Raw genomic sequence first — 26806 nt, 5'->3', positions numbered from 1 at the left:
TTGATGCATCTGTCAGTGTGAAATAATTTTCTGTCAGCCTTTGATGCATCTGTCAGTGTGAAATACAAGCGTTAGATACTGCTGTTATATTCTGTTATTTAAAAAAACATCAATTTTGGGCAAAATACTACATTTGTGGCATTTGCTGCATCTGGGGCCTATGCTGCATTTGTTAGTGTGAAATACAAGCTTAAAATACTGCAATAATATTCTTGGTTTAAAAAAAACACCAATTTTTGGCAATACCCTACATCTGGGGACTATGCTGCATTTGTTAGTGTGAAATACAAGCTTGAAATACTGCAATAATATTCTTGGTTTACCATTTTGGGCAAAATACTAAATTTAAAGCGAACCTTTCACCTCATTTTCACTTTATAAACTAGCAACAGTACCATATAGATTATCTTCAGTGTGTTCTTATACATGTTAGTGCCGCTTTCCTGCGCTCTTTATTCTTGAAAAAATCGTCTTATAAAGTTCACATTTCCTGCTCCAACAGTCACGCAACAAGTCAAGGGGGTATCCCTTCCCTCACCTCTGGCTGTACCTCCCCTGCCCTAACCCCGCCTCTATGCTCTGTAATTGACAGCTGGCTCAGTCGCCGGGACTGCGCTTGTGAATCCTGCGCATGCGCCGTCCTCCTCATTCGCCGCGCGATCCCGTCTTTCTTGCGGACACAAGCGCGATCCTGTAACAGAATCGCGCATGCGCCGTACGCAATGCCTGCCTGTCAGCGAATAAGGAGGACGGCGCATGTGCAGGATTCACAAGCGCGGTCCCGGCGACTGAGCCGGCTGTCAATTACAGAGCATAGAGGCGGGGTTAGGGCAGGGGAGGTACAGCCAGAGGTGAGGGAAGAGATACCCCCTTGACTTGTTGCGTGACTGTTGGAGCAGGAAATGTGAACTTTATAAGACGATTTTTTCAAGAATAAAGACTAGAGCGCAGGAAAGCGGCACAAACATGTATAAGAACACACTGAAGATAATCTATAAGTTACTGTTGCTAGTTTATAAAGTGAAAATGAGGTGAAAGGTTCGCTTTAAGGCCTTTGCTCCATCTGTCAGTGTGAAATACACTCGTTAGATAGTGCTGTTATATTCTGTTATAAAAAAAACACCCATTTTGGGCAAAATACTAAATTTGCAGCCTTTGCTGCATCTGTCAGTGTAAAATACACGCGTTAGATACTGCTGTTATATTCTGTTATTAAAAAAAACACCCATTTTGGGCAAGATCCTAAATTTGCAGAGAATGAGGAGAGTGTCAAATAAGGGACGTGGCCCTGGTCGTGGTGCTGCTGGTGAGGTCCTGTTGCAGGGATAGGACGTGGTTGATCTGTGCCAGCTACACGCACAAGTGAAACACCTCCCTCAGGTGCAAGTAGGCGACAGAACCTTCTGCGTTATTTGGTCGGGCCTAATGAGGCTCTACGAATGGTGAGGCCAGAACAAGTACAGGCAATAGTAGATTGGGTTTCTGACCGTTCCTTCACATTGTCCTCCACCCAGTCTCCTGCTGAAAGATCAGAGTTGGCACCTGCAGCCGATGTCTATCAGTCTTTTACCTCACCTCCTTGCAAATGAGCCAAGCAGTCTGAGCCTCAAATCATGGAGCAGTCTCTGCTTTTTGATGACTCTGCTAGCAGGGTTTCCCAGGGCCATCCACATAGCCCTGCCCCAGAAGTGGAAGAGATTAAGTGCACTGATGCCCAACCACTTATGTTTCAAGATTAGTACATGGGAGGACCACCACAGCACGTCTCGGATGATGATGAAACACAGGTGCCAACTGCTATGGCTTTCTGCAGTGTGGGTGGAAGATGATGTGGAGGACGATGAGATCCTCGACCCCACATGGAATCAAGGTCATGCGAGTGACCTGTGTAGTTCGGAAGACGAGGCGGTGGTTGCACAGAGCCACCAGCACAGCAGAAGAGGGAGCAGGGTGCAAAAGCAGAGCGGCCGTCACCTAGACAGTACGCCTGCTACTTCCCAACACTCCAAGGAGTTCCCTGGCGTGGCAGTTCTTCAGATAATGTGCTGACGACAAGACACAAGTGATTTGCACGCTGTGCAATCAGAGCCTGAAGCGAGGCATAAACCTTCTCAACCTAAGCACAACCTGCATGACCAGGCATCTAAGTTCAAAGCACGTGCTGCAGTGGAGTAGACACCTCAAAAACCAAGAAAGTTCTCTGGCTTCTCCTGCTTCCTCTTCTGATGCAGTCTCTGCCTCTTCATCCACCTCTGGAGTGACAGTGCCACCTGGCACCCCGCAAACAGAGGATCTGCCAGCAACACCACCACCTGGGTAACCAAGCATCTCCACAATGTCCCACGGAAGCGTTCAGATCTCCATCTCCCAAACACTGGAGCGGAAGAGCAAGTACCCCCCTACCCACCCACGATCCCTGGCCCTGAATGTCAACATTTCAAAATTACTGGCCTTTGAAATGCTGTAATTTCGTCTGGTGGAGACGAAGAGTTTTTAAAGCCTTATTGCGGTGGCTGTCCCACAGTACGTCGTGTCCAGCCACCACTACTTTTCCAGGCGAGCCATCCCTTCCCTACACAACCAAGTGGGGGACAAAATCAGCTGTGCACTGCGCAACACCATCTGTGGCAAGGTTCACCTAACTACGGATTCGTGGACCAGTAAGCACGGTCAGGCACGTTATATCTCCCTTACAGCACAATGGATAAATGCAGTGGCGGCTGGGCCTGAGGTGGATAGCAGTTTGGCGCATGTCCTTCCACCACCAAGGATTGTAGGGCGCTTCAGTTTCACTAATTTGTCTGTTACATTTTTGGGTGAAATTCACTACTTTTTGGCTGTGATATACCCCTGCTCTACCTAGTAGACAGGTAAACAAATTTCACTAATTTGTCTGTTACATTGTCGGGTGAAATTCACCAATTTTTGGCTGTGATATGCCCCTGCTCTACCTAGTGGACAGGTTAATACATTTCACAAATTTACATAGTTGGGTACCCTAATTTAAACAAAAAATAAAATAAAAATTTAAACAAAAAAACAGTGTTGGCTACCTCCTCCTCCACCGCCGCTTCCACCTACACCGCCACATCCACCGCCTCCTCAACCTCCTACTACATATGGATCTCGTCCGTCTAGATCAAGATTATAATTTTTTATTTTTATGTATTTTATGTTATTTTAAGTCATATGCCTATCCACATTTGTATGCAGAGCACTTGCTCTTAACCACATGTTAATGCCATTTGCAGCCCTCTAGCCCTTTCCATGACTCTTTTTAGAGCCATTTTAGTGCTCCAAAGTTCGGGTCCCCATTGACTTCAATAGGGTTTGGGTTCGGGGTCATATTCAGGTCCTGAACTCAAACTTTTTTGTGAAGTTCGGCCGAACCCGTCGAACCCGAACATCCAGGTGTCCGCTCAACTCTAGTGATAACTTTAAAATGCTTTTACTTATCCAAGTCATTCTGAGATTTTTTTTTTCTTGTCACATATTGTACTTCATGACAGTGGTAAATTTGAGTTTGATTGGTACTATTTTATGGTGCATATGACTTTTTGATCGCTTGTTATGACATATTACTGTGTTCACCTTAGGGGTAAGGTAATGTGATATCTTTATACAGCAGGTTGTTACAGACGCGGCAATACCTAATATGTATACTTTTATTTATTTTTTATACAATAAAAGCATTTTTGAAACAAAAAAAATTATGTTTCAGTGTCTCCATATGAGAGCCATAGTTTTTTTTTTGGAGATTGTCTTAGGTAGGGTCTCAATTTTTGCGGATTGAGATGACGGTTTAATGGGTACTATTTTGGGGTGCGTATGACTTTTTGATCGCTTGGTATTACACCCTTTGTGATGTAAGGTGACAAAAAATGCCCTTTTTTAGACCGTTTTTAGTATATATATTTTTTTTTACTGTGTTCATCTGAGGGGTTAGGTTATTTGATATTTTAATAGCCCTGGTTGTTTCGGACACACGATACCTAATATGTCTTCTTTTTTTTTTCACTTTTAACACAATAAAAGCATTTTTGAAACAAAAAAAAAATCATGTTTTAGTGTCTCCATATTCTGAGAGCCATAGTTTTTTTATTTTTTGCCTGATTGTTTTATGTAGGAGCTCATTTTTTGCGGGATGAGGTGACGGTTTGATTGGTACTATTTTGGGGGCATACGCCTTTCGATTGCTTGGTGTTGCACTTTTTGTGATGTAAGGTGACAAAAAATTTTTGTTTTAGCACTGTTTTTATTTAATTTTTTCTATGGCGTTCAGGTGAGGGAGTGTCTCATGTGATATTTTTATAGAGCCGGTTGTTACGGACGTGGCAATACCAAAGAAATCTTGTTTTCTTTTTTTTTCAAATTTTTTTTACAATTTAATTTTTTATTTTGGGAAATTATTATTTCTTTTACTTGAAACTTTCTTTTTTTTATTATGAAAAACACTTTTTTTTTCCCACTATGGGACCTCAACTTCTGGGGTCTGATCCCCTCTGCAATGTATTACAATACTTCTTGTATTGTAATACATTGCATGTCAGCTTGTATGCTGACAGCCTGCCTCTGAGACCCAGCCTAAGGGCTGGATCTCACGGGCTTCCGTAGAAGGCAAGCCCTGAAGCCTATGGAAGGCATCGGGCTTGCCTTCTCTGCCCTCGGGTCCCTGCCACTGCAGTGCAGGGACCTGATGGAGATGCAGAGGGCACACGTACCCTCCTCATGCATGGTCATACAAGGGGTTAATACGCCGGCATCACGCCCGCCCAATCAGCGGCACGGACCCGGCAGTCACTGACAGCCGGGCCCCTGCTGCACCAACCCGTTCAGCCCACCGTACATGTACGGGGCTGGTCTTTGAGTCACGTCCACCAGCGCCGTATATGTATGGCGAGGGTCCTTTAGTGGTTAAAAGGGTTGTGCCAAGCACCAGTAATATCCTCTATCTACAGGATGGCTGGGGACTGATCTCTTGGAAAATGAGGGTCCATTATTTCTGTCTTGAGCAAGTACTGTACAGTGCTTGACTATTTCTGGCAGTCCTGACAGTGGATACGACATAATGTTCATATGGCACAAACCTTTTACAATTTGCAGGAAAAAAAAAAGTCTGTAACAAAATCTGCACCAAATCCACAAACTTTGGTGCAGATTCGCAGACTTCTGTGGAAATACTGCAAATTTTCCCCAATGGAAAAGCCACAGCATGTTAGTCCTGTGTGGACATGAGTTTAGCAATAGTGTCAAGATGCAAGGTCTAAACCAGTGTTCCTCACCTCCAGTACTCAGGGCTGATCTTCCGGACATGTTTTCAGGATTTCGTTAGTATTGATAGGTGATATAATTAGTGTCAATGCATCAGGACTTGCCTCATGTAGTCATTATGTGGGATATTCTCAAATCATGACCAGCAGGTGGGCCCTGAGGACTGGTTGGGGAACACTGTTCTAGAGGGGTTCTAGGGCTGTTTAAAAAAATGGTGTCATTTATTTCCATACTGTGTCTGGTATTGCAGCTAGTCAAGATCACCTGCATTCACCATGCAACCCCCCACCCACTCAGTCATGTTAAAAAATATGAAAATAAAATATTGTACTAGTGCTAGACATGAGGATCTGTTGAATTTACTTTACAGTATGCCACTGTGAGCCCTGTATGCCTCGTTGGTCTGCAGTTATTCCTCATTAGTGCCCCCTTCACAGTAGTAATACACACTTAGTGCCCCCACACAGTAATAATGCACCCTAAGTGCCTCCATACAGTATAATGCTCCCTTAATGCCCCACACACTGGTCAATGTTCCCTCCACGAAAACCAGATGGTAGCAGCCATGGTACCTAATGGCAGCCCACACCATGAGACCTGGGTCCTGTCTCTCACCATGCTATGCATGATGGCAGTAGGTCATCATTAGTAGTACCAAGGCAGAACCTGCTTTCATCACTGAACACTATTGTTTGCCATTGATGGCCACACCAAAGTTTGCAGGACGGCTGGAGAGTGCCTACTGCCATCATGCAGAGAGTGGAGAAACACAGAACCAACACCAGGTGTTCTGGTGTGTGGTGCCATGAGCTACCAAGACGGTTAGCATCTGGTACTCATGGAAAGAACATTGACCAGCCTTTGTGTTGTCCAGGATATCAGGAAACCAGTCCTATTGTCTATTTTGACTCAGGAGATGCAGTGTTCTAACAGGGTAGCGCCTGCCCACCACACTGCACTCTCAACATGCTCTTCAGGGTATCGAGCAGCTTCCCTGGGCAGCTCTATCAGTTCTCTTGGCCATTGAGAATGTCTAGGACTTGATGGAGTAGCCAGCTACCATGCACAGTAGCATGCACAGTAGCCAGCTACCACCTTGGCTGAACTATAAGTCCAGGTTGAAAGAGCTTGGAATAACATATGACAGAAGGATATCCAGCATCTCTATGACAGTTACCATGCCAGAGTGGCAGCCTATATCACAGCAAGTCGAGGTGCCACCCAGTATTATTGTGAAATTGCCTCAGCATATACCCTGCTGCCGAACCCAATGTGATCATTGACCAAGCACCGCTAGCAGTTTATACTTTTGTCAGTCTCAGCTCAATTGCATTACGCTTTCCAGGTGTTCTTTTTCCTTTTTCTGCTAGTTGAATATACTTTGTTAAAATTTGCATGTCTTTTTAATGGTATGTTTTATGTTAATTAAAATTTAAAATAATTTTAAAATAAGCAATTAAATTCAGTTATATTTAACTCTTGAAGCCCTTGGTATGCAATACCGTTGAACAGATGTAGAGTAGATAAACAAGCCAAGTTTTAGGTAGTGGTGGTCAGACAGGACTGAATGCTCTATGCTGGAACAGATATTTTTGTAGTCAACAAATCCAAGGGTCGAGAAACCTGCGGCCCAAGATGTCTAGCTGACCTTGGCTTTCACAAGCAAAGTCAGCAGACCCACTCTAAAGGAGTTGTATCTGAAGAGAATTAATGACCTATCATTTTGGCTTTGTGATAGGAATTTATGGGAATTGTAGACTGATCCATTTTTATTTCACATTTGAATATAATTTAACTGTAATTTTTTAATTTTATTTTTAGCTATTACATCGAGAATGGGCAAGATATGGAGCATTCTACAAATATCAGCCTATCAATTTAATAAGGTATTTGTGATGCCAAGAATGTTATTTTGTTTGTTTTTCATACATTTACTATTGAATACTATTCATGTATTTTATTCAGTATTAAATATTATACAGTATTTATTATATCCAATAATAGAACATTTCATTTATTAGATATGTATCTATATTATGTTATTTAGATTTTTTTTACAGCCAAAATTAAGTGGTTGTTGAGGATTAGAATAGCATGGCTGCTCTGTTGCATGGCACCAAATTTGTTCATGGGGCCTCTGGTTTTGCTGCTCAGCTCCATTGAAGTGAATAGGGATGATCAGCAGTACCACACACAATTTGTGGGCAAGTGTGGCAGGCAGTGCTATTGAAAGAAATAAGCTATGTGTATGTTTCTTTTCAACCTTTAATCAACTAAGAACAGAAATCTGTAATTAGTCCTTCATGGTTTATGTAATTTGACACTACCAGGTGATCTTTAAAAAAAAACTGATATAATTTTACATTTTCATGGGGCTTTCTTGTACAAACCTCTAATTATATACAGTAATCAGGATGCTTTTCTGGTACACAAATGAGCAAAAAAATATTTTCTTACTGGGTTACCAATATGTTTTACATATTACATAATATTTCTCTTCATGTAGTATAATTTGTGTTTAATATTTTTATTCTATTTTTTTATTCACTTTTCCTTTTATAAACAAAATTAGCCTTTTTCAAGTTTGCAAGCAGGTGTAATGTAGCTATCTTATAAGTCAATTATGCTCATTCTTTTAAACAGGCCTTGAGGTATATTTAGGAATCTAGCTAAGGCAGCATCTCATCTGCATACAGCTGTTTTGGCATGCTTATCCCTCATCAGTGCAGAGCAAAGAAAACTGGCTTAAAGGGGTTATCCAATCCCTCTAATGATCCCCAGAATGCCTGGGCCCCTCCTCTAGATCATACTTACCTGCTCCCCGGCACCCATGGGGACAGGGAGATGTAGCGACGGCCGTGCAGGGATTTGGAGGGACGCGAGTGCTGGGGAGCAGGTAAGTATGCTCTATAGGAATGTCCCAGGTATTCTGGGGGTCATTATAGGGATTGGATAACCCCTTTACAGGGCCGGTGCAAGGATTTTTGTCAACACAAGCAAAGCTACATTCTAGAGCCCCCCTCCAAGTCACATCACCCCTCCATGTCACATTTCTCCCCCTCCATGTGACATTTCACCTCCTCAATGTCACATTTCCCCCTCTCCACTTCATGTCACATTTCTTCCCCTCAATGTCACATTTCTTCCCCTCAATGTCACATTTCTCCCCCTCCATGTCACATCACCCCTTTGTGTCACATTTCTCCCCCCATGGCACATCACCCCCCCATGTCACATTTCTCCGTCGTGATTTATTTAAAGAGGACCTTTCATGGGTTCAAACATTGTAAGATAACTGATAACTATCTGTATATGTAGCTCTCCCTGCACTTACTATTATTCCTTCATCCGCTGTGGCCCCCATTACCGTCTCTGGCGCTGAATGATAATTACTACTATCGGAGCAATGGGGAGGAGACATTAGCTTCTCTCCTGGGTGTTCATTCTCCCTGGCTGTAGCGCTGTCCAAACGCTTGTCAGGATATGGTAATGTACTATTTCTTCTTATGGAGAGCGCCTAGTAGGTGTAAGCAGTATTATGGTCCAGACAATGCTTCTCTGGAAAAAAGGTACAGTATGAGCTAATTTGCATACTTTTTCCCAGAGTAGCATTGCCTGATCTGTAGGGCTCCTTATGCCTACTAGGCGCTCACCATAAAGAGAAATATTATCCCCCAAATCCTGATAAAGCCAATTCCCTCTCCTCTACACAGATGAAGGGAAATCACCTCAAAACAGCTGTCAGCAGATGAGGTGATGGCTTAGTTTTTACAGTACAGCCACATCATTAGATTTCTGCATGTGGTTTTAGAAGCCAAAATCAGGAGTGGATCATAAAAAGATATAAAGCATAAAGAACAGATACAAATTCTCCTCTTTTTTTTTAATCCACTACTGGATTTGGCTTCCAAAACTGCATGCAGAAACCTGACTGTGTGGTGATATTCTTATTCAAGTTATGCATTACTCCCTGTTTAAAAGGATGATCATTGACTTATAGGATAGCTACCTTACATCTAGTGGCATCAGAGGCTCAGCGCTCATTTTGGAAAGAGAGCTAATATGCATACCTATTTCCCAGAGGAGCATTGCCTAGTTTCAAAGACTCCTTATGCCTGCTAGGTACGCTACATAAGGAGAAATAGTAACCTCTATCTCATAGTTGACCTGGTCATCTATTCAGAGCAAAATATAAAAAAGCTTAATTTGCCTGTTTTTCCCATCCACATCCATCCATCACTGTTGTGAGATGGATACATTATGGAGTAAGTATTAGGGCCACAGCATTCAGAACCATCTTTGGTTTTTGTAGACTGGAAATTGACCAAAGAAATCATGCAAACAGAAAATGAGTTATATATAGGTCTACATTAGGGATGAGTAAACCATTTCAGACCAAACCGGGTTCAGTCCGAACCTTGCTATTTTTCGGATGACAGACTAACTTGAATCTTTTCAGGTTACTTTTGGATGAATCCACTAAAATGGCGTTGTAACGGATCTCCTGGCACCCTGACTGGGTACCTCCGTTGATGGATGCTCCTAGTGCTTCCCGAGGGCTCTAAGCACTCCATTTGACACCGTAAGCACTGCAGATCCCACGAACCGCCACAGCTTGGTTGGGGTCTCGCCGTCTCCTTCCCACCCTGGACCTACGACAAGGCTCCAGGCTCCAGTGGGTGAACCTCTCTTCCTTCAGTGAGCGATGCAGGAACAAGCTCCTAAACTAGCTCAGTGATTATAGCCAGGGGAGTATACAGCATATAGCAATCCCCAGTATAGATACAGCCTTCCCCCCCACACATGAGAAGAGGGTAAAACAGGAACTCTTTAATCGTGCTACATGTCAGCCTTTTATGCAGGTCTTCCAGCAAGGGACACTCTCCCTGGGGACCTTGTAGAAGACTGCGACAGTTTATACATTAACCAATCACATGCATTTACAGTATTGAAACCTTCCCAGCAATTGTACACAAACCCCCTCCCCTTCCCTCTGTCTGTGACGCAATCAACAAAATACAATGGGCATTGCCTGTGATACAATTACCAAACACAATTAACAAAACACAATAGGCTCTGCCTGTGATACAATTACCAAACATAATGGGCTAACTTAATCACTCACAGGCAGAAAACACACATTTTCCCCAAAACACAAAAAACACCTCAAAAACCCCACATATCCCCAAAATGTATACATCCATGGATAGCGCTGATCTGGGCGAAGAAACATATCCAAAAATCACCCAGATCCGAGCAGGAGTTCCCGAATTCCATGGAAGTCACATTTGGCCGACTGCAAGCATGGCTTTCCTGCCCAAAACAGTTCCACAGATTTAGGCTGTGCGGCCGGTCTATCTTCTCCTTTAAAGTTAGTATATGGGCCATAATCCTGAGGCAAGAGGCTGGCAAACAGGCCCCTCCAAAACCCAGTGGCGAGGTTAGTTTTGTCACAGGCGTATAGCACCATTTTAGTGCACATGTCAGCAGGAAAAAAGCACTACGGAGGAAGAAGAATCGGTCTCATATGATCCTGAGAGGAAGTAGGGGACAGGGCTTGCACTGATTGGATCCCAAGCTGACAGACAGCCTGGATGAGTCAATCAGTGCTGTAGCAGGCAGGGAAGTCTTAAGGTGTTTGCAAGAAAAAGGATTTTAGGGAGTCAGGGACAGTCAGAAATCATTCAGAGACTGTCAGAAATCAAGCCTGTATTCTGTAGCCAGGGAAAGTGAGGAGAAAGGCTAGGAGTACAAAGAAAGATTGTGTGTGTAGAATAGGGACAAGCAGGGAAGTTGACAGTCAGGGAGAGAGAAGACAGGAGTTGTGGCAGGCTTTGCCTACTAGCAGAACTGAAGCTACCTCAAAAGCAGCTAACTGCAAGGAAATACTTTTATCCCCCCCCCCCATTTTCACATAAATCCTTTTTTGTGCGGTTCAATTTAATTAAGCAGCATATATTGATGATTACTGCAGCAATACATAAGGTATAGAAGCAGTCTACCTGTGAGTGTTGATGTGAAATTAAGTGCCAAGCCTCAATCATCAATTTCCATGCGGTTGCAAGTAATTTTTTTTTTATAAATTTTTTTGGGGGAGGGAGTTTTATTTAATAAACCAAAATATATACGTGGTTACTGAAACAATACGCAAGGTATAGCAGCAATCGTCCATTTCTTTTTATTTAGTTTCCAAACGGTTGAAATTATTTTTTGGGGGGACTTGTTCAATTTAATTAAACCAGCATATAGTTGATCAGTACACAGGCTAGGGTAAAAAATTTACCTGGGAGTGTTAATGTGATATTAGGGGTCAGACCTCAAACCTCAGCTCACGTATATTTAGTTTTTACAGGGTTGAAATTATATTTTATTTTAGGACTTGTTCAATATAACTAAACTAGCATATATACACCTGATTACTGCAGCAATACACAAGGTATAGCAGCAATCTACCTGTGAGTGCTAACGTGAAATTGAGCGTGAAGCCCGGCCCTTAGTTATCCATTAATGTTCATGTATTTCTTCACATGGTTCCAATTAAATTTTTAATTTTTTTGGGAGGGGCCGGTCAATTTAATTAACAAGCATATATACTTGATTACTGCAGCAATGCACAAGGTATAGCAGCAATCTATATGTGAATGTGAACGTGAAATTAAGCATCAAGCCTTAATCGTCCATTTCCACATAGTTGGAGTTTAATCTTTTTGGAACTTGTTCAATTGAATTAAACTAGCATGTAGGTGAACAGAACACCAGTACATAAGCTATGGTAACAAGTTACCTGGGAGTGTTAGGCAATATTAAGGGTCAGGCCTCAATCGTACATTTACATATATATTTAGTTTCCGCATGGTTTAAATGATAAATTATTTTGGGACATGTTCAATTTGATTAACCAGCATATATACGTGATTATTGCTGCAATATACATGGAACAGCAGCAATCTACCTGTCAGTGTTGACGTGAAATTGAGCGTGTGGCCTGACCCTTCATTTATTTCTCCACATGGTTGCAATTTAAATTTCTTTTTGGGGGAGCTTCAATTTAATTGAACAGCCTATACACGTGTTTACTATACACAGGGTAAAATAGTTACATAGTAACTACTTATAAGGCTGAAAAAATACATCTGTCCATCCAGTTCAGCCTGGGTGTTTGGGTAAGGTCCAAAGTGTGCCAGAGCTAAGTCCAACTCAGCTGCCTGTAGCTCTGTGCTAGCAACTCCCGTATGGTGCTTTTTCTCCATAAGCGGGCACACAAAACCACAGAGGTGTGCAAGATCTGCAGGATTAAAATAAGATGTGGCCATTCCAACACAATTATAGGTCCTCTTTGTAGCAGCTAACCTGCATTCCCAAGAAGTACGGTATCTTTATCATTACCATCACCTTCTTCTTCTCCTGCTAAGATTCCTCCTTGTTCTTGACTCCATCGTGAGATATCAATAATGGAACTTCTGTAGAAAAAAACTTTTCTCCCCAAACAATTAGCTTGTCTATAAGCTAAACCCCCACCAGTCCATGTTGTTGGCTGTGCAGTTGCTGTAGTAATATTGCAGTAGAGCTTTGTACTTTCACCTAGCCGAGAATGTGGGCCACTCCTTGCAATAGACACCTGGAGAAGCTGTTATGGGCAGGGACAGTACATCTTTTTTGGCCCACTGGGTAAATGTTTTGTGCAGCAGTGGAGAGGCAGCACCCCAGCAACATGGTCAAGTCCTTTTGATACTCTACTAATGGTACACCGGCGCTTGCACTATAATGAAACTGACGCAGCGGTACCGCAACGGTATCGCCCCCGTTGAAAATCAAGTGAATGATGCGTAATATGTATCTGTTCGGTACTGCGCGACGTATACCCCCTCTTCCCCTCTTTCCCTGCCTGTTCAGTACTGTAAAGGCCCACAGCATATGATGCAGTGACTCCCAGAGTAATGGAATACCTTATCCTCGATGTTGCAGCTGCGGATCCTGTTCCTCTGTGTCCTTCTTGCTTTTTCTTTTTTTCTGTTTTTTTCCTCCTGTTTAGGTGCCGTTCAGGATGGGGAAGGGTTTGGGGAGGTTTGCCCTAATGGTTATTTGTTATTTTTTGTTTTTTGTTGGTTTTTGTAAAAAAATATAAAATCTAAACTGCAGAGCTTGCCCCGGCCGGTGGCACAGCTCGTGGTTTGAAAAGGCCGCTCGTACACGCTTGCACGGAGTGCTGCGTGACGTCACGGTGGTAGCTACGGTGGACCAGGAGGACCAAAAATACTCCAACGCGTTTCGATTAGATCGCTAATCTTCGTCAGGGATAGCTGTTCTGGTTCCTGGTGCTGATTTTAAAGGTCCGTATCTCCTCCCATTCTTAACCCCTTCCTTGCCAGTATTCTGGTTTGATGTCTACTGGAAAGCAAATAGTTCTATTTCAGAATTCAATCCTGAGGGTGCTAGAGTATTTAGGTTGAATATCCAGCGGCTTTCTGTCCTGGACATTTTCTTTATATAATCTCCTCCTCTTTTGTCTTTTTTAACTATTTCAATACCACAACAGGTGGTGCCGTTATACTTTCCCCCGTGTTTCTCTTTGTAATGTCTGGAGAGCGGGTGACCCTCATATTTTCTTCCTATGTTGTAGATGTGTTCCCCTATTCTTTTACTTATTGTTCTTTTTGTGCGTCCTATGTATGTTTTTTTACACGGACATGTTATTGCATATATTGCGCCCTGACTTTTGCAGGTAATGTGATCCTTTATTTTGTGTGTTTCTGTGTCCCCTGTCCATTCATTGTGTATTTCCAACTTTATGTTCTGAACAAAAGAGGAGGAGATTATATAAAGAAAATGTCCAGGACAGAAAGCCGCTGGATATTCAACCTAAATACTCTAGCACCCTCAGGATTGAATTCTGAAATAGAACTATTTGCTTTCCAGTAGACATCAAACCAGAATACTGGCAAGGAAGGGGTTAAGAATGGGAGGAGATACGGACCTTTAAAATCAGCACCAGGAACCAGAACAGCTATCCCTGACGAAGATTAGCGATCTAATCGAAACGCGTTGGAGTATTTTTGGTCCTTTTGATACTCTCTCGTCATATCATGGGGATGACTCCCACGGCAGGCACTTGTCTCCAACAGCACTAGGGAGCAGCGTCACTCACATACCCCATCCTTCCTATCACATGTGTCAAGTCAAGTGCTGCAATGTCGTGTTAGAGATGATCGACCTGGGAGAGAGTAGCCACATAGGCAAACAGTACATCAAGTACATCAAGCAGCAAAAATCCAGCTGGCAGTCACCTCGCCGACTCCTGAACATGGGGGGAAATAACACATGCTCCCTGCATGGCCTTTAAGAAATGTACAGCACACTGTCCCTATTTTCAGCCATTCTCATGTGGTGAACACTCTCCTGGACTTGCAGCATCAGAAAGGTCTGCAGCTACACCACTAAATCTGTGACTCTCCAACTTGCTGTAATTCAACATTGCACATGCTTGAGCGTCTATATAAGTAGTGGAAAGCTGTTAACGATTTGGTCATACACCAGACCACCTCAGCAGGGAGCATGTGTTGCTTTCAGTTTGGGCACTGGCAGCTCATGCAGTTCATTCTGCAGTTGTCCCTCATCCCCCTCATATGTATTTTTAATGAGACACCGATACTCATGCAACAAGTAGCCCTGTAGCTATTGTGGACCCACAATTAGAAACTCCCATGGGGGAAGAGAAGGAGGTGCTGCATCTTGAAGAGGAGGAAAAGGAGTCGGAGTTGGGGGAGAAAGAGAATGATTATGATGATGATGGTGACACTGGCCACAACACCCAACAGTCACAGTGGGGAGGTGGGGGGGGGGGGAGTGCAAAGACTTGACTTCTCAGGCATGATGGCCAGAGTGGAGACCTGTATTCTTGCTTGCTTATGCAGTAACAGGCGTATCGTTGACACCAAGCAGTGTGATGATTACTGAATAGCCATGGTTTTAGACCCTCACTACCAAGACAAAATAGAGGGATGTTTTCCTCTTGCAGAAAGTGAGGCCAAATTACCATCATGTTCTGTAGGACTGCTGTTGCGGCCTCCATCATGCCACTAGTGCGACCTGCCAACCATCAGGTACTGTACAGCTGCTGCCACCTCCATCATGCCGCTAATGTGACCTGTCAACCATCATGTTCTGTACAGCTGCTGCCACCTCCATCATGCCTCTAATGCGACCTGTAAACCATCACCTTCTGCACAGCTACTGCTGCTGCCCCCATCATGGCACTGCTGCAACCTGCCTACCATCATGTTCTGTATGGATGCTGCTGCTGCCTTCTTCATGCCCCTAATGCAATCTGACAACCATTGCGTTCCTTACGGCTACTTCTGCCGTCTCCAACATGCCACTGCTGCGAACTGCCTACATTCACAATCTGTACAGCTGCTGCTCTCCTGAAAGTTGGTATGTGTGGTTATATATATGTGGTATATGTGGTATTTGTGGGAACGAATCAAATTTTTTCCTAAAATGGCTGCTGCAAGTGTGAGGGCATGGAGCAAGGAGCTCTGGGAAGGCGGGATCACCCATAATGCCATGCATGCAGCCAATCAGCAGCCAACCAGCCCTGCGATGTCAGCCCTATAAATAGCCTCAGCCATCTTGAATTCTGCCATTTTCCAGTGTACTTAGTTCAGGGAGAGATGTCAGCAGGCGCTAGGGACAGTGCTAGAAAAAACTTCATTGTGCTAAAAAAATGATTTACAAGTGCAGGGAAAGATTATTCAAGGTGTAGGGAAAGGATAGGGAGGACTCATACTACAGAATTTATGTAGAACAGGATTCAGTAGGGGAGGTTACAGCCTGGGTAATAGGAACAATCCTATTACACCTTGCTGCACTGACTGGGGACCCAAATTACCATTATACAGCTCTGTAATTCCAGAAAACCGTTCTTGTTATTGGGGTGTTACAGCAATTAACAGGCTTTATTACAAGGAAATATTTATGTCTTATTTGCCCTTGTGTGGTGCAGTTATATGTTTTAAAGCCTTTTGTGCCGTGTATTAGTGGCAAAAGAAAAATATATTTGCCGTTCAGCAGTGCAGCTATATGTTATAAAGCCTTTTGTGCCGTGTATTAGTGGCAAAAGTAAAATATATTTGCCGTTCAGCAGTGCAGTTATATGTTCTAAAGCCTTTTGTGCCGTGTATTAGTGGCAAAAGAAAAATATATTTGCCATTCAGCAATGCAGTTATATATTATAAAGCCCTTTTTGTCGTGTTTTTTTGCTTGTACTAGTGGAAAAAAGGGCTTATTAGCTGTTGTGTGGTGAAGTGCTAAAATTACAGCACTTTTTGTTGTGTATTAGTGGAAAAGCAAAATATATTTGCCGTTCAGTGGTGCAGTTAAATGCTCTAAAGCCTTTTGTAGCGTGTATTAGTGGCAAAAGTAAAATATATTTGCTGTTCAGCGGTGCAGTTATATATTCTAAAGCCTTTTGTGGCGTCCATAGGTAGCAAAAGAAAAATATATTTGCCGTTCAGCTGTGCACTTATATGTTCTAAAGACCTTTTTGTTGTGTAATGGTGGCAAAATAAAAATATATTTACCGTTTAGCGGTGCAGTTATATGTTCTAAAGCCTTTTGTGGCCGCGGCCACGGTCAGTAAGGTGACGGGAGGGGGCTAGACAGTGGCTGGTGTGTGCCTGGAGCCACGGGACGTGGGCCTGCCTAAAAGAGGGCCAACCCTAGGGAGAGTGTAAGAAAAGGGGGGGGGAAAGGGTGGGTGAAGTGCGGTGGCGGACGCGGTGAAGGTGAGCTGTGCAGGGGGGTTTAAGTAGGGGGACCTGGCCCCTCCCACAACAACAGGCTGCATGCAGCCTTAACTATTTGTGGCCGCGGCCACGGTCAGTAAGGTGACGGGAGGGGGCTAGACAGTGGCTGGTGTGTGCCTGGAGCCACGGGACGTGGGCCTGCCTAAAAGAGGGCCAAAGAGACACCAGGTAGGAGAAGTGCTGCTGTTTAATGCGTGTGGAACAGGGTTACAAAGCCAAGGAACGGAATACCTGTCGGGTTTCAGTCAGCGGATCCGGGATGTATCGAGAAAAACAGGCAGATCTCCACCTACCCATGTGACGGATGACGTGCGGAGGCGTCCCGTGCTTGGAAGCCGCTGAAGCTGCTCCGATGCGGAATGAATGTCCTGATATGGTTTTGGGGTCCACCCCCAACCCTGCGACCAGGGATCTGATGTGGGAGACAAACTGTGGCGTGGAAAGGGGTTTCCCCTGGAATGGCAGCAACGGAGACTCTGGATCTGGAGATGGTGTGTAACCCAGGAGATGTTGGAGTACCACCACCGGACACCAGGCGTTCCCGGACTTGAAGAAACGGATCAGTACGGGAGGACCGGTCTGGGACGTCTTGGTGGAAGGCAGGCTTAGTACCAGATGATCCTGGCTCCAGGATAGCTGTTTCTTTTTCAGGAAGACCGTTTTCCGGGAAGGAACTGAAAATTCTCCTGGACGAAGGAAGCCGTAGAAGCTTAGGTACATCGCGGCTTTGATGACCAGGCTAGTGAAATGGCCAAAAGGATTGCCATCTAGGGCTGAAGACAGCTGCCTAAACAGCTCACCGGAGACCGGCCGACGGGACGGGTTGGAGTCTTTACTGTTTTTCTCAATGCCTCTGAGCGTGGCCTTGACGGCTTGGGATGTGAACGCTGCGCGTACTTCTGGGTTCTGAAGGGCTAAGAAGTGCTGCGCCCCGGCCAGGTACAAACGTATGGTGCTGGGTGCCAGCTTGAGGTTGACATGGCAATGGGCCATGAAAGCCATGATGTACGCAATGAAGGACATCCCCTGTTGGGGATGGACCCTGGAAAACGCCTGGAAGTGGTTCCAACCAGTGCCGTAGTTGCGAGCCGTGTTGACCGAAAGGGATCGGTGCCTGAGGTCCTCGGCGGTTGCCAGCAGAGACCTTAGTCCAACATCAGGTCGCTGAAACCGGGAATTCGGGCCCCGGTCCGGTCTGCTTCTGGACATACCTGAAAGAAGGTGTGAAAATTGAACCTCGATAAGGCATCGGCCGCCGTGTTGCTGGTACCTGGGATATGGGAACATGAAAAATGAAAGTTATGGGTCATGGCCAGCCAGACCAGTTTGCGCAACAGGGACATGACCCTGGCCGACTTAGCTCGGCCTTTGGAGATGATGTCCACGAGGTCCTGGCTGTCAGACACAAACATGACGCTGGAATTCGCCCAGAGGTGACCCCAGACAGAAGCGGCCGCCACGATGGGGTAACATTCCAGGAATGGTGATGAGCTGAGGGACTGAGGGTCGGAACTGACCTGAGGAGGCCACGGGCCAGCCAGCCACTGGGACCCGAATATGGCCGCGAAACCCCGGGATGCTGCGGCATCGGCAAACACCCTGGTGGATGACTGGGACCATGAGGGGACAAACAGGCTGACACCGTTCCAAGATAACAGAAAGCTGTCCCACATGCGTAAGTCTGCCATGGCAGCCCTGTCCAAGTGGACAATGCTGCTGGGTTCGGAGGCTGAGGGAAGGAGCGAGAGCAGCCGGGAAATGAAAGCCCTGCCCTGGGGCATGACCCTTAAGGCAAAGTTCAGCCGACCCAGGATGGACTGTAGCTCGACCTTGGTCACCTGGGACGAGGTGATGGCCCTGGCCACGACTTCCCGTATCTGGGACAGCTTTGCCTCTGGAAGCCTGGCTTCCATTTTGTCTGAGTCCAGGACAATGCCCAGGAAGGTGATGGAAGTGACCGGCCCCGCAGTCTTCCCCTGCGAAATTGGGATGGAAAGGGCGGCAAAGATCTCCAGGAGTGAGAGCAGCCCTGATGGTCGACCTAGCGGAGGTTCAATGAGGAGGAAGTCATCCAGGTAATGGATGACCGCTGGGGCGCTGCCGTGGTGGATCAGGATCCAGTGCAGGGCCTGCGCCAATTGGTCGAATAACCACGGGCTGCTTTTTGAGCCGAAGGTCAACCTGTTGGCAAAATAGAACCTGCCTTCCCACCTGATGCCATAGAACTGCCAAAGGTGAGGGGCAATGGGCAGCAGTTTGAAGGCGTCCGCAATGTCAGTTTTAGACAACCAGGCGCCTTTCCCGGCGCTAAGGATGAGGGCAATGGCCTCGTCTATGGACGCGTAGGTCATGGAAAATTCTTCCGAAGGGATGAGCGAATTGATGCTGGGGATGACAGAATCATGGGGGGCGGAGAGATCATAAATCAAACGTTTTTTATTTGAATCTTTTTTGGCCACGATGCCTATGGGACTGATCCGCCAGCGAGAGAAAGGAACCTGGTTGAAGGGGCCCAGGAGGAACCCTTTCTCCACCTCCGAATTCAGGAGTTCCTGTACAGCGGTGGGATCTGACCTGGCCGACTGCAGGTTGTCGCACTCCCAGGTGGAATGGGGTAGTGCCACCAACCCTGTGTCAAACCCGGAGCAGAGGCCAGTGATCAGGAAGTCCACGAACCCTGGCACCGGATGGTCCCGTAACAGGAGAGCCAGGAGGTCGATGTCGCAGTCGGCTAGTCATAGGCGCTTGTACCCCTTCTTGGGACATGTGGACCTGGGGTGGGCCCTGAAGCAGATGGAGCAGATGTGCAGGGCCCTGCAACCGCTAAAAACACATGCACCAAAGTTAAAGTTGTTGCAAACTTGGCTGTTGCCAAGGTAGACAATGGGTCTGCCCAGCTTATCGGTGGTGGAGGGACTGCGGGAGACCCCAGAGGGGCCAGGAATGGCCTTGTCTGGTTGGGCCGTGGCCGTTTGAGGACACCACTCAGTAGAATGGAAAATCGACTGGCAGGTCGAACAAGCGGGGGCCCGGAGGCCGGCGAAATGCTGGCAGAACAACTCCATGTCCAGCGTGGCCCAGTTGACGGAGAACTGGAACTGGGCAAGCGCGGCGGCGGCCTTGGCTGAGAAGGAGCGGTGGTAGTCATAAAAAGCCGTGCCGCCGTACTTGTGCCCCAGTCCAGTGACCCTGTGTAGATACGTGTCCAGCTCCTCCCGGCGGGCCGGGGAAGCGGAGCAGAGCACGTCTCTAAACAGGCCGAAGGCCAAAACAAACTCGACGACAGAGAGCTTGCGGTTAAGACGCCCATCCTTGGCCCGAAGGACCACCGAGACCTCCCCGCAGTCAAAAGTCTTGCTGTCTGCGGCATCGTGGGACGCAATCAAGATGGACGCGAGATTCACGTCCTTGCCCGCCAAGATGTCCTTCCTGATGTGGTCGGGTACCAAGTGCGCAGGAGCCACCACCGGAGCAGCCGGGAACGTACCTGGAGCCGGAAGCTGCAACAGAGGGGGATCGGAGACGGGGACCACCGCCTGGGAAGATGCCGGTGTTCTGGACTCCAAGTCCACCACCCTGGTCCTGATGTCAGCAACGGACGAGATGAGGGAATCCAAGGAGGCCTGCAACAGCACCAGGGACTGCTGGATGGCTGGAGGTGGATCTTCCCCTTCAGGAGCGCTGGACTGGGTCATCAACAGGCGGTATAACTCGGCCTTCCTGGCTGACGCTGGGTGTCTGATGCCTCTCTTGGCCAATTCCGCAATGAGCCTCGGCACAGTCCATCTTCGGAGGGCAACTGGGCCGCCTTGGCTGGAGACTGACGTACCCGGGAGGGACAACATGTCGTCGACGTCAGAGACCTGTGACATGGCTTCAATGATGGCAGAGACCTTGCAACACCTGGAATTAAAGACAACAATACGGCCGCTGGAGAGGTCGTGGGGCCGTGCACCCCGACTAAAAAAGGTCGTGGATGAACGTAAAAGATGACGTACCTGGGAGCGTTGGGTCAACACCCTTGTCTTACCATCAGAGGATGGACGGGAACGAACCGGCTGGACCTGGGAACTGGAAAGTTGGGAGTGACATGAGAAAAAAGCCGCGCGAGACTGGAACTATTGTGGGTGCGCATGGACACCGTGACAGAGAAGACACCTGAACGCCTCAGGCAAGGATGGACAGTGAAGACACCTGACCGCTTCAGGGTACCTGGACGAAGAAGACACCTGAACGCTTCAGGGTGCCTGGACAGAGAAGACACCTGAACGCCTCAGGCAAGGAAGGACAGAGAGGACACCTGAACGCTTCAGGGCGCCTGGACAGAGAAGACACCTGAACGCCTCAGGCAAGGAAGGACAGAGAAGATACCAGAACGCTGAGGGTACCTGGACGGAGAAGACACCTGAACGCTTCAGGGTGCCTGGACAGAGAAGACACCTGAACGCCTCAGGCAAGGATGGACCGAGAAGACACCTGAACGCTTCAGGGTACCTGGACAGAGAAGACACCTGAATGCCTCAGGCAAGGATGGACAGAGAAGACACCTGAACGCTTCAGGGTATCTGGACAGAGAAGACACCTGAATGCCTCAGGCAAGGATGGACAGAGAAGACACCTGAACGCTTCAGGGTATCTGGACAGAGAAGACACCTGAATGCCTCAGGCAAGGATGGACAGAGAAGACACCTGAACGCTTCAGGGTAGCTGGACAGAGAAGACACCTAAGTGCCTTAGGCAAGGAAGGACAGAAAAGATACCAGAACGCTTCAGGGTACCTGGATGGAGCAGACACCTGGACGCCTTGGGAAAAGATGGACAGAGAAGACCCATGAACGCTTCAGGGTACCTATACAGAGAAGCCACCGGCACGCCTCAGGCAAAGATGGACCGAGAGGCCCCTGAACGCTTCAGGGAACCTGGAGAGAGAAGACACCTGAACGCCTCAGGCCAAGATGGACAGAAAGAACACCTGAACGTTTCAGGGTACCTGGAAAGAGAAGACACCTGAACGCCTCAGGCTAAGCAGGACAGAGGAGACACCTGGACGTCTCGGGTTGAGAGCGAGAACACATCCCCGTGTGCCTCCTGGGAGGCAACCCGGGATGTCGGGAGGAGGGACTGCCAGAAGCAGCCCCCGATTACCTACCTGAACCCTCAGGTATGAGTTTTCCCGCGAGCGGCCGACAGCGATTTCCTGCAGGACCTAACCTGACGTCGGGAAAGTCGGAATAAGGTACGACGGGAACCACGAACGCTACTGGCACCTGGGAAAGGAACACACATGTGAACATGGAGAGCACCAAGGCCGGAGCCCCCAGGGGCCCCGCAGGGAGGCCGTGGGTAGGCCGGGGCATGAATGACCTGGAGCGCCCCTGACCTGACCTGGACGGGTGTGACGGAACCGTGGCGTGTGCCGGCCTGGCAGGAGCGGGCCTGGGGGTGGGCATGCCGGCCCGGCACGGCGACCTGAAGGGGCAGTGGGATGTGGAGGGGATGTGGCCCGTGAATTGCCCATCTGGCCACCTGTGGCGGGCAATTCACCGCGTGCCAGGGCTCAGACCACCCGGTGTCGGTCATGACCAGGGGGCCATCCCAGGCTGGGCCTGGAGCAGGACGTGGCCCAGGCCACATGAGAGACCGGAATGTGGCCGCTGGACAGCGCGGGTGGCGGCTGCCTGAGCCCCCCGGCTGAGCAGTGGCAGCCCCACCGGGGCGGGGGGACTGAGTGCCCGCATGCCTCCGCCCCCACCGGGGCATGATCCCTTTTTTTTTTTTTTTTTTTTTTTTTTTGCATATGAGAAGGGACACAATTGTGACACTGTCTAAAGGGAAAGATGCCTCCGCCCACGGCAACCAACCACACCACAGCCTCCAATCTCCATGAGCAGAATTTGGAATGACCGCCGGGCCGTGACTGGTCGCCATGGGCAACAGCCAGCCTCCCCCCCAGACAGCTCCACAATCCACCCGACTCCTTTTTGAAGCCTCGCCAATGCGCGGCTGCAGTGTCCAGTCGGATTGCCGCGAAATGACACACCTTTGTGGCCGGCGGTGTCCCCCCCCCCCGGCGGCCTGCGTGCGGTCGCGAGCGGGTGCCGTGGTGCCGCGCATGCGTCCTGCCTCTCGCGAGAGGACGGGGGCCCCGGACGGCGGAGAGGGGAGGGAGGGGTGCCCGCGGCGGCCGAATGCGGGTGGAGGAGTGAGCCGGCGGACGGACATGGCCCGGCAGGCGGGAGACCGGAGCCCACCATGGGAACGCGTGGCGATACTTACCCGGGGCGCGTGCTTGCCGGAAGTGGCGTGCTTACCGGAAGTGACGCTCACATGAAGTGCGGTGGCGGACGCGGTGAAGGTGAGCTGTGCAGGGGGGTTTAAGTAGGGGGACCTGGCCCCTCCCACAACAACAGGCTGCATGCAGCCTTAACTATTTGTGGAATGTATTAGTGGCAAAAGTAAAATATATTTGCCGTTCAGCGGTGCAGTTATATGTTCTAAAGCCTTTTGTGGAGTGTATTAGTGGCAAAAGTAAAATATATTTGCCGTTCAGCAGTGCAGTTATATGTTCTAAAGCCTTTTGTGCCGTGTATTAGTGGCAAAAGAAAAATATATTTGCCATTCAGCAATGCAGTTATATATTAAAAAGGCCTTTTTGTCGTGTAATAGTGGCAAAATAAAAAATATATTTGCCGTTCAGCAGTGCAGTTATATGTTCTAAAGCCCTTTTTGTCTTGTATTAGTGGCAAAAGAAAAATATATTTTCTGTTCAGCGATGCAGTTATATATTCTAAAGGCGGATGCTCAACAGACAGGATCAGTTTTTTGGGGGTTATTGTCCTGATGGAGGAAGGGCAAAATAACCAGTGACTTCAACACAAACATACTGCTGACACTCTCTCCACTCTGTCGGGGGGCTCTACTTGTATAAGCGTTTAATAGAACAGGTTCTGTAGACATCCAGCTGACGATGGTGTAAAAGGAGTGTGCTTCGCTAACATTGACCTGTAAGGCTGAGTTCATACTTGAGTTATTTGGTCAGTTTTGGCCCCGTGACTGCCCAAATATGTGAAGTGTGCAGTGATTCTAAGAGTGACGTCTGTCATCTGCATGTCATACTGACTCAGAGTATTATTTCACTACCACAGCAGACTCCCTATGCGTGTTACTGCAAGGCACAGTGTTCTACACCACTATAAAGGCTCTCTTCAACCAGGAAATAGCAGTTTTTTTCGCCACAAATAAATTCGGATTGAACAAAAAAAATTCTGAAGATTCAGCAAACCAGCCGAATCGAATTTATTAAAAATTTGCTCATCTCTAGAACTAATCATTCCACAGTATTGAAGCAGAACAGGGTTCAGTAGGAGAGTTTACAGCCTGGGTAATAGGAACAATCCTTCTGCACCTTGCTGCACTGACTGCGGATCAAAATTGCCATTATACAGCTCTGTAATTCCAGCAAACCGTTCTTGTTATTGGGGGGCAAGTGCTGTTTGATACAGTCATTAACAGGGTTTATTACAAGGAAATCTTTCTACATCTTATTTTCCCTTGTGCGGTGCAGTTATATGTTCTAAAGCATTTTTTGCTTGTATTAGTGGGAAAAAATTACTTATTAATAGGGATGAGCGAACTCGAACTGTATAGTTCGGGTTCGTACCGAATTTTGGGGTGTCCGTGACACGGACCCGAACCCGGACATTTTCGTAAAAGTCCGGGTTCGGGTTCGGTGTTCGTCGCTTTCTTCGCGCTTTTGTGACGCTTTCTTGGCGCTTTTTGAAAGGCTGCAAAGCAGCCAATCAACAAGCGTCATACTACTTGCCCCAAGAGGCCATCACAGCCATGCCTACTATTGGCATGGCTGTGATTGGCCAGAGCACCATGTGACCCAGCCTCTATTTAAGCTGGAGTCACATAGCGCCGCCCGTCACTCTGCTCTGATTAGCGTAGGGAGAGGTTGCGGCTGCGACAGTAGGGCGAGATTAGGCAGATTAACTCCTCCAAAGGACTTGATTAACTGATCGATCTGCAGCTGTGGATCATTGAGCTGCTGATCCTCAATTGCTCACTGTTTTTAGGCTGCACAGACCGTTTGTCAGTCTCATTTTTCTGGGGTGATCGGCGGCCATTTTGTGTCTTGTGGTGCGCCAGCACAAGCTGCGACCAAGTGCATTTAACCCTCAATGGTGTGGTTGTTTTTTGGCTAAAGCCTACATCAGGGTGAAGCTGTCACACCAAGTGCATTTAACCAGCAATAGTCTGTTCATTTTTTGGCCATATACAAAATCAGGGGCAAGCTGCGCCTGTCACCAAGTGCATTTAACCCTCAATGGTGTGGTTGTTTTTTGGCTAAAGCCTACATCAGGGTGAAGCTGTCACACCAAGTGCATTTAACCAGCAATAGTCTGTTCATTTTTTGGCCATATACAAAATCAGGGGCAAGCTGCGCCTGTCACCAAGTGCATTTAACCCTCAATGGTGTGGTTGTTTTTTGGCTAAAGCCTACATCAGGGTGAAGCTGTCACACCAAGTGCATTTAACCAGCAATAGTCTGTTCATTTTTTGGCCATATACAAAATCAGGGGCAAGCTGCGCCTGTCACCAAGTGCATTTAACCCTCAATGGTGTGGTTGTTTTTTGGCTAAAGCCTACATCAGGGTGAAGCTGTCACACCAAGTGCATTTAACCAGCAATAGTCTGTTCATTTTTTGGCCATATCCCAGTCTAATTCTGTCACTAAATCCATACCGGTCACCCAGCGCCTAAATACTAGGCCTCAAATTTATATCCAGCTAAATCTGTCCCTAGTGCTGTAGCTGGGCGAGTTATTTAGTGTCCGTTCAAGCACATTTCTTGTTCTGGGTTGAAATACAATTCCCAATTTAGCAATTTCATAATTTAGTGGTTCCTGCTATATCAGAGCTCTTTGAAATCTATCCCAAAAAGGGTATATAATATTGAAGGTGCACATAGGGTCATTCAGAGTAACTTCACACACACCCGCTACTGTGTATTTCCAAGTCTAATTCTGTCACTAAATCCATACCGGTGACCCAGCGCCTAAATACTAGGCCTCAAATTTAATTCCCTCTAAATCTCTCGTTACCCACCGCTGTACTGTTGTTGCTGGGCAAGATATTTAGTGTCCGTCAAAGCACATTTTTTGTTCTGGGTTGAAGTACAATTCCCAATTTAGCAATTTCATAATTTAGTGGTTTCTGCTATATCAGAGCTATTTGAAATCTATCCCAAAAAGGGTATATAATATTGAAGGTGCACATAGGGTCATTCAGAATAACTTCACACACACCCGCTACTGTGTATTTCCAAGTCTAATTCTGTCACTAAATCCATACCGGTGACCCAGCGCCTAAATACTAGGCCTCAAATTTAATTCCCTCTAAATCTCTCGTTACCCACCGGTGTACTGTTGTTGCTGGGCAAGATATTTAGTGTCCGTCAAAGCACATTTTTTGTTCTGGGTTGAAGTACAATTCCCAATTTAGCAATTTCATAATTTAGTGGTTTCTGCTATATCAGAGCTATTTGAAATCTATCCCTAAAAGGGTATATAATATTGAAGGTGCACATAGGGTCATTCAGAATAACTTCACACACACCCGCTACTGTGTATTTCCAAGTCTAATTCTGTCACTAAACCCATACCTGTCACCCAGCGCCTAAATACTAGGCCTCAAATTTAAATCCCTCTAAATCTCTCGTTACCGTTG

At 46.9% G+C, this 26806-nt stretch overlaps 1 protein-coding gene across 1 annotated transcript in view; it reads left to right on the top strand.

Moving 5' to 3' along the window:
• Window positions 1-26806, top strand: part of ANO2 (anoctamin 2) — a 505309-nt gene that overhangs the window by 196191 nt on the left and 282312 nt on the right. The window contains exon 10 of the mRNA XM_044277837.1: window positions 7093-7157. Coding sequence (XP_044133772.1) covers window positions 7093-7157 — 65 coding nt within the window. The remainder of the gene's footprint in view (window positions 1-7092; window positions 7158-26806) is intronic.

The sequence above is a fragment of the Bufo gargarizans genome, chromosome 2 (assembly GCF_014858855.1).
Source record: "Bufo gargarizans isolate SCDJY-AF-19 chromosome 2, ASM1485885v1, whole genome shotgun sequence".
NCBI classification, from domain to species: Eukaryota; Metazoa; Chordata; class Amphibia; order Anura; family Bufonidae; genus Bufo; species Bufo gargarizans.
This window is presented reverse-complemented; position numbering and strand designations above follow the sequence as displayed.